General features: G+C 37.5%; 1 protein-coding gene across 3 annotated transcripts in view; it reads left to right on the forward strand.

Annotated features, from left to right (window-relative positions):
- letm1 (leucine zipper-EF-hand containing transmembrane protein 1) overlaps positions 1-13864 on the forward strand; it is a 28390-nt gene extending 14526 nt beyond the window's left edge. For 2 of the 3 annotated variants that reach the window (XM_014995043.2, XM_088002889.1), the window contains exons 10-14: positions 2137-2265; positions 3385-3519; positions 3649-3842; positions 5597-5753; positions 6785-13864. In XM_014995043.2, the coding sequence (XP_014850529.2) occupies positions 2137-2265; positions 3385-3519; positions 3649-3842; positions 5597-5753; positions 6785-6937 (768 nt within the window). In that variant the 3' untranslated portion in view covers positions 6938-13864. The remainder of the gene's footprint in view (positions 1-2136; positions 2266-3384; positions 3520-3648; positions 3843-5596; positions 5754-6784) is intronic. The other variant, XM_014995044.2, reaches the window with a different exon arrangement.
- The last annotated feature ends 287 nt before the right edge of the window (positions 13865-14151 follow it).

A 14151-nucleotide genomic window follows, 5' to 3' on the forward strand; every position in this document is an offset into this window, starting at 1 on the left:
AACAATTTTAGTAATTCTAACTGACCTAAAACAAGAGAACTGTGGTCCCATTTAAAAAAACAACAAACAAACAAAAAATGTTTGTTTGTTTGTTTGTTTCTTAACAGTTTGGGGGGATTTTTGAACTTCATTAATTGGGATTTATCATGACAAGAAATGTATCACAATAAATGATAAAAGGTACAAAAATGCCCTCCCCTAATTCAGGCTCTGTCCAAGGCAAAGTTGCTTTTCACTTCAGGTTTTGGAGTTGCTATAACACAGGTGTCAAACTGAAGGCCCGGGGCCAAATCTGGCCCGCCGTAGTTTTTTATGTGGCTCTATAGACTCCAAATTACATCAGTAAGTCTGCAAAATTCACACAAAATCAACAAAATTACATATATTTTTCTAATTTTACTACAAATTTCCTCAAAATTGGTTGAAAACATTGGATTGAAGCGAATGCTGTCTCAGCCTTCAAGTTATAGTGAAGTTATAACTGGCATGGGGAGTAATAAGAAGTCACATTGAACATCACAGCACAAATATCTTAAAATTTCTTATAAACATTTCTAAATTGGCACCACAAAATCTGTAATTTTGATTGCAAAAAGACCTCACTAAAATAAATCACAAAATGCTGGAGGAACAGGTATTTATTGATATTTTGACAATTTAATTAGTTTTGTCAATATATTCTGGCACAACTGGCCCTTTAAGACCATTCAGATTTGATATGGCCCATTAACATTACAGATCTTAGCAATTATGGAGAAATCCACTTTTAACAAAAATCTAACATCATATTTATTTACATTATTATTAGAGGTGTGCCGATCGATCGGTCACCGATCATAATCGGGCCGATTTTCGTGAAAAAGTGCATGATCGGTGATCGGCGATCATTGGCTCTTGTTGCCGATACCGATCATCTCATTTCGCAGCCTGCCTGTGCAGCTGGTCTCCTCTTTCCTTCACTCTGCGCAAACGCGCAGCAACAAATCCTAAGCGATGTGGAACTATAACGCACTGAGTGAAATGGGGAAGTTTGCGTGTTGCGGCGGAAAATTGAAGCAGGTGCACGTCAAAATGCATCAACACAACGAAGCTAATACGACATAAAAACAATGAAATACTTGACGGAGTTTGGCTACATCGAGGCTCACTGCAGTAAAAAAGACATACGGAGGATCAGATAGCAGGTAAAGCAGCGCACAGCTACAAACACTCACCCGGACTAGCATGACGGTCAGAAAGCTAAACAAATAACCCGCAAAATTATTTAAGTCTTCGAGCTGCGATGTAAGACGCTGGTTCTGATCTCGTTGTTGAACCGCTGCTACGCTACTGGTAGTAATATCTGACAGACGGAGCGCCGCTTCTGCTCCACCTGGTAGTGACTCTCACACCAAACCTCTGTTTAAAGCTGCAGCATCTAACCTAAAAAAATAAATTTTACATACGTATTAAAACTTGCGCTGTCCTAACATGAGACAAATAATCTCTGAAAAAATAATCGATCTCCTCCCTGTTTTGCATAATTCCTCCGCTCAATCAGAAACAGCCAATCAGAGCTAGCAGTAATCAACTAGCCGCCATGCTATCAAAAAGTTTTCATTCAGTAAATCTGGATTGTTTATTGTAATGGAACCTGTTTTTGCTTTTGAATGTTAAGTTTTATACTTGAATTTTTTTCGGCAATGTTGAGAGGTTTTATTTTGGCTCTTTGCATTATTTAGCCTCTTCAGAGCCTTCATATGTTTTCAGTCTGTTAAAGATAGTATTATCAATAGCAGTACAATTTGCACAATGCCTGTTTTGTTTAGTTTTCTTCTTGAAAAAAGTTATTAAAAACAATTTTTTGTCTAAATTAAGGTGAATTCATGGTTCCTTTTTCCACATAATGTAACTGGTAGTGTTTATGATAAAAAAAAAAAAATAATTATGTGATCGGTATCGGTGATCGGCCCTCATGGGTGATCGGTATCGGTATCGGGAGGAAAAAAACCTGATCGGCACATCTCTAATTATTATTATTACAGATGATCAAAAAGTAATTTCAGTGTGCTTCTGCTGGACTAATCTGTTTAACTTTCACATTTGTTTTTGTTCGACTGGCCTCTTTTGCATGTTTGACTGTGTATTGTCCTGCAGGAGGACGAGTTAGAGCTGGAAGTCAACGGTGCGAAGCACAGCGATGCAGAGCCTGCGTTGCTACAGGCTACCAGAGCAGCTCAGTCAGAGACTCTGAGGGACACAGCTCCTGTTATTGAAGGAAGCAAGGTAATATCATGAAGTAGTAAATTAGTTGCTGTAGCTGCGTTTCCATCACAAACACACCTTTGACAATATTCTGCTAATGTAAAAAACCGTAAAATTTCCTCATTGTGGTGTTTGCATTAAATAAGAAATGAAATGAGTGACACGTGAATAAGCTTGTTGATGCGATAAGGCATTAAAAATCATAATCATAAAGATAAAACAACAATATTTTCTCCCCAAATAAATTGGCCTTCAGTATTTGGGGTGTGGACTTCATTTAATTCTGACCCTCTCTGTTCAGATGGAAAGCTTTTCTCTCTTACTTGTTGATCTTTTTGTTTCCTCCCACCAGTATGAGCACTGGCACACGTTTCTGCGTATTCAGGTTAGGTTTAATGTTGCTCCCCCACAGCTGATGGATGTAGTGTTTGGGTTTCCTTAATGAAATGTTAAACTTTATTTGTTGTTCTGTTCAGTACTCCTGTATTTGAGCCCTCCCGTTCCATTCATCTTGTGACTTTCCAGCTTTCATCTATAGATTTTCTTCCCTCATGTGAGAATGTAATGACCCAGAGTCCCCTCTTGACGTCCTCCTGTTTTTTGATCTCTTTTGGCTTCACAGTAAATGTTATTTTAATAGATTGTACTTGTACAGCGACTGTGGACCTTTTCACATGTTGTCAGATTACAGCCATTTTTCCCTGTAAGTACAGCCACAAATCCTTCAAGGCAATAGTTTTTCTACTGGTCAGAGTTCAGGACCCACCATCATGTTTTTTTTTAAAAAAGTACTTAAGTCAGTTTTTTCAGTTTACTTATTCAGGCATTAATTAATCAGAAGACTGATCTAACAATTAGAGTAATCACTTAAAAATATTTTAGCACACTGTATGCATTCAAATGTTTTAAAAACTCATTATGAAGCTGAAGCTATGACCAAAAAAAAAAAAACAAAAAAAAAAACATACAATCACTTTATTGTGTAGAACACTGGTTGTAAATATTCATCAGTCGTATCTGTGAAATATGACAGTAACAGGCTGCAATTATTATTTCTAAAGTAGATCTTCAGTTTTAATGACATCCACTTGCAGTATATCATTTCTTTTGCTGTTCTTTGATTGTTTCTTCTTGTTCCAGGATGAGGAGATAACCAAAGAAGAGATTGACCTTCTGAGTGACGCCTGCTCTAAGCTGAAGGAGCAGAAGAAGCTGCTGACTCTGGAGAAAGAGGAACTGGAGGAGCTGAAGGATGACGTCCAGGAGTACAACGAGGTGCTTTTACGCTCAGACTGTATTCATGTTCACTTCAGTTGTTTCACTTAAAACAAACAAACAAACAAAACATATTTTTGTCGATACATAAATGCACAGAATAATTTTAATCCTTCTGTGTGTCTCCAGGATCTGGAGGAGATCAAAAAGGAATTTTCCAAGAACGGTCAGGAGAGGGCCTTGGAAGAATCGAAGGCCAGCAAGCGTTTGTCTAAGAGAGTCACGCGCATGATCGGTCGCATTGATAAAATCATTGTGGAGCTGGAGAAGGACAAAGTCATGCTGGACGGGCAGGCGGACAGCGGAACCACTGTGCCTGTTGGGTAAGAGTCACATTTACTCCACATCCCTTTTCTTTTACCCACATTTTTTCCCGCAGCTTTCTCATTAATCATTAACAAATCTCTTCATTATCATCAGCCTCCACATAAGGTGCTTTTTGACTGCAGGTATCACGATAGTTTTCAGGAGTCATTATAGGTACCAAAAACTACAACCTTAACAACTGGGTGGAGGTTGCTAAGCATTTGTACGGATCACATATTCCCAGCATCTCCTCCTTACACAAAAGAAGAACTTTGGATTTTTGTTTACAAACAAAAAACTTAAACCTAGTCGTTCATATTGAAAATGTCAGCCTTTTGCAGTGAATACATTCAAATTTATCATTAGAATTACTTGACCTTCCTGGAAATATTAGAAAAACAAATCAAGTGACTTAATTTCAGCTAACCTGAGTAAATAAATGGTTGTGCAAGTAGCGTTAAATTATTTTACATTTAATTACAACATATTACAATCACAACTTGCGATGCACTGATTGTAGTTTTCTGGCCGATCACAGATCTTTAAACAGCTGATTCCAATTTAGGCCGATATTTATTTATTTGTTTGTTTGTCTGAAAAGCCAATAGATAGTGACGTTGTGTGGCTGTATTTTATGCTCCTGTTAGCATATATAGAAATAATTATTTTTAAAAATGTGAACTTTACTAATTTCTCCTAAAATTTGTCAAGTAACCACAGTATTCGTTTAGAAACACCAGGTAGTACCAGAACTCAGGAAGTGTGACAAGTAACCTTTTTTTCCCTGTCATGATCAGCAAAAATAATTGGAAATTTATTGCAATATTTCTGAAATATTAGTAGTGATTTCTTTAGCTTTAAAGCAACAGCCATCTGTATTTGAAACAATCTGAGATTAATGCTGATTCATTTGGCGGCTGGGATCTTTGCTCCTCAGATCAGTAAGGCTGCTTTAATGACCATATTTGAACTTTGCGTGTTGTAAACAATAAGAGTGATTCATACATTGTCAGTGGCCATAATTCACATAAACAGCCTGTTTGCTGAGCCCACAGTCAAAACGCACCTTCTCTTATCAGTACATTTCTTGTAAAATGGTGGTGGAGATAAAATATAAAATCAATCAATTAAAGAATGTCATGTCCGATCGAAACACCAAATCCAGACCTCTAATTGATTTCAAATTTTGCAGATTATTCTTCACTAAGTATAGCGATGCCGTGAGGTAAGGTGAACAGTGTCAAACCATTGCTGCATGTCAGACTCTGACGTTGCATCATGGTTTTTCTCATGCTGAAATAGTTCTGCAGAGAATCTGTCTTCAGTCCCGTTCCTAACCTCAGAACCTCAACAGAATTCAGCCAGCAGGTTGCTGTGTTTGGGATAGGCTCAACAGCTCTGGTCTGTTGATTAATACTTTCAAACTTAATGCTTGATTTGTAAAATTCAAAAAGTCAAAAATGTTTGTCCAAAAAGCATGAAAGTTTCTGCATTTCGTAGTTCCTTTATGCAGCGAGGCTACGCTAACATCTGACTGAAACCATTTAAAGCAGCACATCAGGCTAAAAAGAATATTTCAAGCAGCATGTTGTGCATTTTATTTCAGCATGGGTTCAATTACTTACCCAATCTGCTTGCGTCATCAACAAACCCCCTGAATTGGTTGGATCGGCGTAATCTGGGAGACTAGAACGAATGCAGCCCGTTGATTTGGGAGCTCTCCACCATATTTTACACCGTGTCAAAGTCGGTAACTGTTTCCTGTATACAGTCTGTTCTACACCTTCAGGGAGAACCTGATCGGCATCGACGAGCTCATCAACGTCATGCGGCAGATCCAGAACATTCCAGAGGAGAAGCTGCAGAGGATCGCAAAAGCCCTGGACGACAACAAGGATGGAAAGATCGACATCGACGACGTCATCAAAGTACGTTGAACACTGCGTCTTTAACACAGCATACGGTGCCTTGTAAAAGTGTTCATGCCCCATACTAATTCTGACACGTTACAGCCACAAACGTTTTTGCATGTTACTTGGATTTTATGTGCTAATGTGCTAATAGCAGAGCTAATGTTTTGTTTAACTTTGAAAACATTTAGCTCACTTATCTCCTGAATTCATTTTTGAGATCAATTCTAAAGCATTTATTTACTTGCCTGTTGTGCAAACTGTCAGACACCTGTGTTGAAATGTTCTGAATTATTATTCAGGAATTTAGATGTGTATATATACATGCTCTTATTTTGAAGTGGGTGAAGTTTACGCAGCAGTTCTGTTTCCTCTCTTCACATTCTCATTTAAAAGAAGAAACATACAGGAACAAAAAACACAGACAGTAAAGAACAAGATATTGACATAACTGAAATATCTAAGGACATTATAGAACCTATAAATTATATTATCAAAAGCTAATGCTCAAAGATAGCAGCCCTTAAAGGGAAGATATATTTTGAATATCTAATGCTGTAGCAGAACTAATGTTTATGATTAGAGGTTTAGGGTTAGGGCAACTAACTTTTTAGTTAACGGTGCCAAATATTGCATTTTATTTTATCTTTATGGCTCACTTAGTTTCTCCTATGCTAATTTACTTAGTTTGTAAACTTCAAGTTGAATAAAGTTCAACATCTGGGTTTAAATTTTCTTAAAAATTCTTCAAGAAGTTAGACGTTTATGTTCATTCTCTCATTTAGGTGAAGCCCATTGATGCACCAGTTCAAAATTAAATTGGTGCTGGAAATTTGTAGTCTTTCAAGGACAGATGTAATTTGAATTGAAGTTAGCACTTTAGCATTAGCCTCTGCTAAATACCATATGGGTAGAGCTCTTTAGTGACAACAGAACTAACATTTATGATTAGTGCTTCAGGGTTAGTTTTTGTGTTTTTCAGCACTCAAAAAACCAGAAAGCACATTTCTTTGTCTAACCGATGTTCTTCCGGGCCGTGTTTTGTTCAGATGGTGGAACTGATCGACAAGGAAGACATCGACATCTCTACTTCGCAGCTGGCTGACATCATGGTCATGCTGCATAAGGAAGAGAAGCTGATCGAGAAGGAGAAGGCCAAAGACAAAGCTGAGAAGGAGCAGGCAGCCAAACTCAACAGCTAACTCATCTTCCCTCAAAGACACAGAGAGCATTTGTAAAAAAAAAAAAAAAAAACAGACCACAGATTAGCTTAGTCTGCTACCGGCTCTCAGAATACTTCGGACATCAAGTCAGTGGAGAATTACAAGGTAACAGCTGCCATGTGGAAATAACTGCTTAACGAAAAAAATCAATAAAAAGGCCTCCTTCCTCTTCAATGCACAGAATTAATTTGAAAGCTATTATGTAAAACCTTTTGGAGTGATCCTATGTACTATGTGGATACTTGAGTTTATGTAATTTTAGCTAATTTATTGATACAGGGAACAGGGTGACATGGAACCAAGGTTGCTTTACGAACTAAAAGCTTTGAGGAGAAATTTGATCATATTAGTGGGTGTGATATTTAGAGTTTGGGGTGAAACATCTTGCCTTTCATTTCAATCATGTCATCTCACACAAATGACATCCATTCTGAACTTGCACAGTAAACAGTATATTCATTATTGTCATTCCACTAAGTTTTTTTTTTTTTTCACCCATCATCCAATATCATATACTTCCTTTCTCTTTTTCTCATTTGTGTTTGTTCTGGTTGGTCGGTACCATTAGTGGCTGCTACCAAAGACATTATTAGACACAAAGCTCAGATTGTGAATGAAACTGGCATAATTGCATTTTAAAAGTGCTTTACATTAGTTTATTCTGGGAATGAAAGCAGATTTAGATTCATTCCAGTTAGTATGGAGCTTCTCGGATGGTATCAGTTACTTACTGTGGTATACATAAATGTTACAACATTTATACCTCTAGCAGCTCTAACTTGCTGGGGACATTGATTCTCTGGGCGTCTCCTCAGGGGTCTTGTGCTGTAACATCGATTGCTAGCGGATCTTTCTTGATCTGACCGTTTCTTGTGCATTCTGTAGAAGCACTATCGGATTGAGACTGCAGTTTGTAGGCCGTGTTGGTGCTTTACACTCTCTGTCTAGGCATGGGTCAGTTACTGTGTGTCAAAGTATCCTGATGTTGGAAAAAGTGACGACTTGAACACCAAAACACAGCATCCTATTGTTTCTGTGCTCTAAAGCTCTCATACAGGGACAGTGTTATGTAAAATCAACCTTTTTTAAAGCTTTCCACCATGTTATAATGTAATTTTCTCATCACAAACATACCTGTAGTGTTCCTTTGATTCTTTCATGCATGTTGGAGAAATCCTTAAATCTCCACGGTAACCATTCAACTGTGCAAAACACCTGGGTGGACTTAGCCCTGCCTTCAAGGCTCGGCTCCTCCTCAGAGCTGCCACTTCCAAACTCACAGAGCAGCTCTCCCACACTCAGCTCCTTCAGACTAGCCAGCAGCAATTGGCAAACACCTGGTGGAACTGCGGATCAGCTGAGCTCATTATAGGATCTACTTCTCAGAACAAAATTGGTAAAAAACATTGTTAAAGGGTTAATAGAGGAACCATGTTGTGATCACTTCCTGAAGGTGTTATTTCAGAAAGAGCAGAAGTTTCTTAAAGAGATGGGAACCCAATTTCTAGGCGTTAAAGTACAAAGACAAATTTCTTTGAAGTTGTATTTCTTATATTTAGCATTTTATAACAACTGAAGGTAACATGGCTGCTTAATTGTGCTATAAAGCTATTCTATATGTCTGGAAAACACACAACACTGCCCCTTTTAATAAGGCGCCTGAGCAGAATTGAGCAATTCCCCTCACTCACCCACTGCTACACACTGCCTGTGTTGCAGAAAGAAAGCAACTGCACTTTTCTCTCACTTAGAGAGGAGAGGTAAACTGGAGCGAAAATGTTCGAACCATAGACAGAGGTCTCATTGCAACTGTTGTGTCTATAATTAGCTCGTCTGTTCAGCAGCAGACTGCAGGCAGGCTACCCGAGCGTTTAGCCTGACTAATTAACATGCTAATATTAGCATGTATAACAAGTATACTTGTTACTCTTGAAACTTGAAATTTCTGACTAATTATTATTTTACATTCTTGCTTAACTGAATGAAAATAGAAATAACTGAATGCTTAGACCATTAGAAAAAAAAATCAATACTTCAGTGGCAGTTGGAAAAGTTGTCGGTTTCAATTAAAGTAACTAGATTCTATTTTATGTCTGTTTAAAATGTAGTTGTAAATTGTGTTTTTATTCAATGTTATGAGAATGTCACACTGGCCCGTGCCTAGCTGCGTCCCTTAAGACTTTTAAGGACGACTTGACTCTTGGCATAGAGAAATCTGTCACATTGAGGATCAGATTTTTATTTTATTTTTTCAAAGCAATACCCATAAGAGTGCTACTTAATGTCTGCAGACAAAGCACAGCTGTGCAACAGCACTATCAGTTTCATTTAGTGGTTGTGGCTGGTTTTTATATGCAGTCTCACCTCCTTGTAAAGTGCTCAGGTTACACTGTAGTGCTCAACACCAGATCCTGGTTACTGCTAAGAAAACCCAGACAAACAGAACCACATATCAAACACCTGTCCTAACTGGTTTTATGAAACTGGAGGATTTTAAATTTGTTTATGAAGAAGGTAAACTTGAAGCTGGAATGATTTATATTTGCTCCATATGGGTTCTGTTAGAATTCTGGTAGAATTGGCCTTTATAGGATAAATACAAAGTGGCCTTCTCTTGACGCATGTACTACTAATGGTTCATGTACTGTTTGTATATTTATTTATACATTTTTTTAGACCTTTAAGGAGATTATAAGATTTTTTTGGTTATTATGAATATGATTGTGGAAGAGATTATTTTGAATTCTACCTTCAGACCAGTTTCAAAATAATATTACGCTGCAGCTATGAATGTTAGTTTTAAACAGGGATTTTTTTTTCTTTCTTTTCCTTTTTACAGAAAAAATATAATTTAATGTACAGGGACAAAAATATTCATACTTCCACATAGTGCAATCCACGTTTTGTCGCCGTACAAACAGAAACTTTGTTTTTTTTTTATTATTATTGGGGTTTTTGGGACAGAAACAAAGTGGTTCATTCTTATGAAGTTTAAAGCTTCATATCTAACTTGTAGTGTTCACCATCTCCCCTGTCGATGCTGAGAAGAGGCATCCCCACAGCATGATGCCACCACCCCTTTGTTTTACTGCGGAAAGGTGTCTTCAGAATAGGCATTCGCCACTAAATTGGTCGGCCTCGATTTCCTTCATGTCTGCAGTGAACAATAGTCACCCAACTGTTGCTGACTTTGTCATTATATTTACAGGTTTTAAGGCAAAAAAAAACAAAAAAAAACAGCCAGAATCAGAATTGCCATTTGAAGATCGGCCTAGAAACTGCAATCGGTGCACCCCTACTGATGTACAGTGGTAGTTTTTAGCCAAAATGTGCCAATTTTCTCCCATTTTCTCATTATGAATAAAAAAATATGCTTTGGATATTGTTTAATCCTTGTTTCTTTCTCCTTATCAAGATATTTGTCGCAAAAATTCCTAATAGAAACGAGATGGAAACAAGCCGAAATGTGGAAAAGTTTAACAGTACGGTAGATGAAACGGCTTGGCAGATAAATATGTCGATATGTAGTTTTATCAGATCTCCAAGTAAATGTTACTCTGATTAAACAATGTTCCCATTTAGGAAAAGTGTTTAAAAAATTAGCTTTGTTTTTCAATCTGCAATATAAAATAGTATGAAATGCAATATGATGTGTGCAAGTGTAATAAGTCAAATGTTTAGCTATTTTGGTAGTTTAGTCACCTGAATTAAATATTTTAGACAATATATTAACTGCAGTTATCAGGCAAAATATAGCAGCACTGATTTTAACTCGAGTTGTTTTCGACAAATAGTTTTCTTTACCTGATTTTTATAATTTTCAGAGCTTTATGATCCTGAAAAGCATCTTTAAAGGTGATCATTTTCTGGCTGCGGCTGCTTAACGTCCTTATTCCCCCAGGACAGGTTTGAGTCTCTGCTAAGTTGAGCTAACATTGGACAGTCTGTGCTCACTGCCAGTGCGCTGGTATTCCTCTTTGGGATTCCTTGGCAGTATTCTGTAAAGGTCCCTGGCACAGTAAGACATGACTGAGAGGTTCCTAAAATAGCACCGAGTTGATGATGCTCACTTTAATCCATTCCTGGAATCCGTTGATGATTAGGAGCTTGTTCGTCGTCCGCGTTCAGATGGAGTCTAAACTCAGATGTGGACTGGATCCGCCTCTGTTGGCAGATTGTTTAGGTCAGGCGTGTTCATCTGCAGCATCAGTCAGCAGCTGCTGTAAATGTGAAGAAGAGTGCATACTTGGATCAAATGGTTCTTCACCAGTTGATGGATAAACTCACTTATCAGCAGTACCATATTTATTAAGGTTTAGGGTTTTACATTTCTACAAGAAAAAAAAAATCCCAAACTCTCAATATTTGGAAGCTAAGCCCTCAGAAATGTCAAGTACTTGTTTTATATCCTGTCAGGAGGTCACTAATTAGATCACAATGTTTGTAGATTCACCCAGTGGAGGTGAGTGGGTGAAATCAATAAGGCTTTTACTTGCCACTACCAATTTTGCATTATTTTGATTTCTGCTTAAGAACTATAACATAAGAATGTTTCAGTAAAGTGTATTTGTCACAAAAGATCAACTATAAAACAGGCTTTAACTATTTTAGAACGACTCCAAAATGGATTTTCTCATATTAGAGCTCATCACCTCTACTGATGTAACATCTCCAACTCTATTCCTTGAGAATGTTGAGCGTTAACCTAAGTTACAGACTCACAAGACTCAGCTTTTCCAAATCCGGTATGCTCCATGACCTACAGCAGGATAAATCCAGAACAACTCTGGAGCGCTGCGGTGGCGCAGAGGTAAAGCATGCAACCCAGATATGGAGACCTTAGTCCTTGACTTGTCCGTCACGTTTGAGTCCTGACCTGATGACCGTTGTCTTGCCTCTTACTCATAACCCGCTTTCCTGTCTGTCCACTCTCAAATGAAGGCCACTACAGCAGAGCAACTTTGCCACACTCCATTCGGTCTCTTATCTGTTGAAAGTCTTGCTTGCATTAATGAACTGCAAACATGGAAAATATAGTATCTCTTTATATAGATTTTTATTATGACGGCGTATTATGACTTTTGTGGATAAAGAAAAATAAGAGCTTTAAAGAGTAAATTTCTGCCAAAAAAAACCCTCTGTAATTGTGAGAATGATTTCAGAATTTTGTTTTAGAAAACATGGTAAAAGTCAGAGTTTGAAAAGTCAAAAATGTTCAACTTTTGAAACTTGGAAAAAGTTTTTTTTCCTAGAAATTTGAGACTTCTATGAAAAGTTTTTTTTAGCAAATCTTTGACTTTTCAAACAGGAATTTCCAAGTATTTGCAAGAAAATTTCTGAGATTAATCTACTTTTTTTTTTAGTTTTTTGGCGGAAATGTACTCCCTTATTTTATCTCCAATGGCCCTAATGCTCTGTCATATCTTGCATCTCTACTTTCTCCGACTTCAACTTAAGCACCGCAGTGATAGCAAAAACCAAGCTAACGTTGATTTGTCTTCCTGCTGTAACATCTGCACAGAAGAGTGTTCCTGTCAGGCCAACCTGATAGCATTTTCAAGGTGTGTTCATTGATCAAAACCCAACCAGGCGGCCAGAGATCAGGGCAGATCAAGTTGAAATCTTCAGAGTCTGCTCACCAGCTATTTTATGGTGCATTTCTAGTGTATATTATTAACACACATTATCGTTTTAATGCTAATATGTTTATGAGGAGTGGATGAAAACCTGTCCAACCAAGCACATGAGTAGCCTTTCTGCAAACAGTTTGGGAGCCTCTATTTAGCAGAAGTCTTCAGGCATTTTGTGGTTGACAGAAAAAAAAAATAGATAAATAAATATATATATGTTTCCAGGTGTTCATTTAACATCTGCTTTTAGGTTTTTTGTCAGGAAAAAAGAAGCTTCGCTGCTCATCATTACCACCTTTGAAGCAGTCTTTTGTTTTGGTGTCTAAGCTAGGTACAGCTGAGGGAGAACGCTTCCTTCCAATTATTTACTGTTTATGGAGAGGAAGACAAAAGCTGCAGTTATGGAAACTGACTGTAGAGTCTTTCCTGGGTGGAAACGCACTGTTCTGCTCGGTAGCTTTGTCTGAAACGATCTCAGGGTGTAAATCTTCTGTCCGACGGGATGAAGGATCAGCGTTAGTGAGACTGAATCTAAGCTACAAACCGTCTTTTAAGATCCCTGCTAAGTTTGCCAGACTGGAACCATTTTTATGATTCTTCTAAATCTATTTTTCCTCCCTTTTGTGGGCACAAAAGACAATCTAAGAAAACATCATCGCAGCTTGAACAAGCAGTTTCAATGCGTCTTAGAAACGAGAGAGAAGCAGCAGAAATCTCAGATGTCCCATTAGGTTCTGACCGAATCCACCAGAGATGTTGGTCCCGCTGCCATGTGAGGAAATGGTTTCAGAATCAGCCGGGGTGTGTTTAAGAGCAGGAGGAGCTCCGTGTTCCTAAATGGAAATAAAATTTGATTACTTAAATGAGACTGAAATCAGAAACGTGTATCACTGAACGTGGAAGCTGAGGCTGCGGTAGCAGTAATATCAGATTACATTCAGTGAGAAAGTTTAGGAACTTGATATTGCAACATGCTTTATAAATCAACTTGAAATCTCATGTAAAGAGCAGATTTTTTTTGCTAAGAAAGTATTTACTTTTCCTGCTTTTTACATTGCAGCTTATTCCCAAATTAATTAGCTATTTAATATATATATATATATATATATATATATATATATATATATATATATATATATATATAAATTTCATGAAAAAAAGTGTAGAGGTGTGAATACTTTCCAGAGGTACTCTACGTTGTCTTGAGTTTCTGTAAAGGAAGGATCATGAACAAAGTGTACCAAAACTTGTTTAATAAACTGTAAAGGTTCTTGTATTTTTCACTTGTTTAATTTGTTTTTCTTTGTCATGTTCTTCATTCTCCGTCTACTTTGTTTGTTTTTTTGTTTTTTTTTTGGTTTTTGGTCACATCCACAGCACAACTGTATGCTGCATGTCATTTTCTAACACATTCATGAGGACATTGACATTTTTTCACCCTAAATCCTAATTTTGTGTCTTGATCAGCCTCTCCTATCTGATTTCACTTCCTGAGGCTCCACCCCTACCATGGTATTTTAGGGCCTTTGTATATGCCAAAACAACAACAAAAAAAGCCTATGA

The sequence above is a fragment of the Poecilia mexicana genome, unplaced genomic scaffold (assembly GCF_051168715.1).
Source record: "Poecilia mexicana isolate PSO_F unplaced genomic scaffold, ASM5116871v1 scaffold_22, whole genome shotgun sequence".
NCBI lineage: Eukaryota > Metazoa > Chordata > Actinopteri > Cyprinodontiformes > Poeciliidae > Poecilia > Poecilia mexicana.